The sequence below is a fragment of the Papilio polytes genome, unplaced genomic scaffold, assembly GCF_000836215.1.
Source record: "Papilio polytes unplaced genomic scaffold, Ppol_1.0 DF821451.1, whole genome shotgun sequence".
NCBI lineage: Eukaryota > Metazoa > Arthropoda > Insecta > Lepidoptera > Papilionidae > Papilio > Papilio polytes.
The window spans coordinates 2,051-3,089 of record NW_013527753.1 but is presented as its reverse complement, the minus strand read 5'-3'; the positions used below and the strand labels follow the sequence as shown (position 1 = coordinate 3,089).

Genomic DNA, 1,039 nt, shown 5'->3' with positions numbered 1-1,039 from the left:
GCTACATTATTGTAATGTGCAGGTGTTGGCGCGCGTGATGTCCGGCACGCTGTACGCGGGGCAGGCGGTGCGCGTGCTCGGAGAGAACTACAGCGCGCAGGACGAGGAGGACTCGCGCCTCATGAACGTCGGCCGGCTCTGGATATACGAGGCTCGGTACAAGGTCAGTCACCACAGGCAGGTAGTCTCACTAAGGCAGTTGTAGTCTCGCCGAGGCAGGAAGCCTCACTGAGGCAGTATCTTATTGAGGCACTTATAGTCTCACCATGGCAGTTATAGTCTCACCAAGGCAGTTATAGACTCACCAAAGCAGTTACAGTCTCAGCAAGGACATTATAGTGTCACCGAGGCAGTTTTTCATTGATGCAGTTGTAGTCTCACCGAGGCAGTTTCTCATCGAGGCAGTTGTAGTCTCACCAAGGCAGTTGTAGTCACATGAATGCAGTTGCAGTCTCACCGAGGCACTTATAGTCTCACCGAGACATTCATAGCTTAAAGAGTTAGTTGTAGTTTCACCAAGTCAACTGTCCCATTGAAGCCTCACTAAAGCATATGTAAATGTCTCAACAAGGTAGTCTTAAGTGCCTTAATAAGGTATGTGTATATGCCTTATTGAGGCAAATTTAGATTAGATGTAATATTTTATTTGATGAACTTAGGTGGAATTGAACCGCGTGCCGGCGGGGTGCTGGGCGCTGATCGAGGGCATCGACCAGCCGATAGTGAAGACGTGCACGGTGGTGGCGGCCGAGGAGACGGAGACGCTGCACACGTTCCGCCCGCTGCGCTTTAATACGCACGCCGTCGTTAAAATCGCCGTCGAGCCTGTCAATCCCTCGGAACTGCCAAAAATGCTGGACGGACTGAGGAAGGTAGTTATGACTACATTTTAATCAGTAGTTTATGAAATACTAGCTCTTGCATGCGACTTTGTATAGTAAAGATTGTAACTTTTAGTTCCTTACGATTGTCGTTTGCCACTGTTAATACCACGACCACACAAAAAACAGGTGTCAAGTGGGAGCAATTCCGCGTTTCG

The 1,039-nt window shown here is 49.2% G+C and overlaps 1 protein-coding gene across 1 annotated transcript in view; it reads left to right on the top strand.

The window, feature by feature from the left end:
- Positions 1-13: 13 nt before the first annotated feature.
- LOC106108668 (116 kDa U5 small nuclear ribonucleoprotein component-like) overlaps positions 14-1,039 on the top strand; it is a gene marked incomplete at both ends in the record, with an annotated part of 3,070 nt that continues 2,044 nt past the window's right edge. Inside the window, 2 exon segments of the mRNA XM_013289927.1 lie at positions 14-163; positions 660-909. Coding sequence (XP_013145381.1) covers positions 14-163; positions 660-909 — 400 coding nt within the window.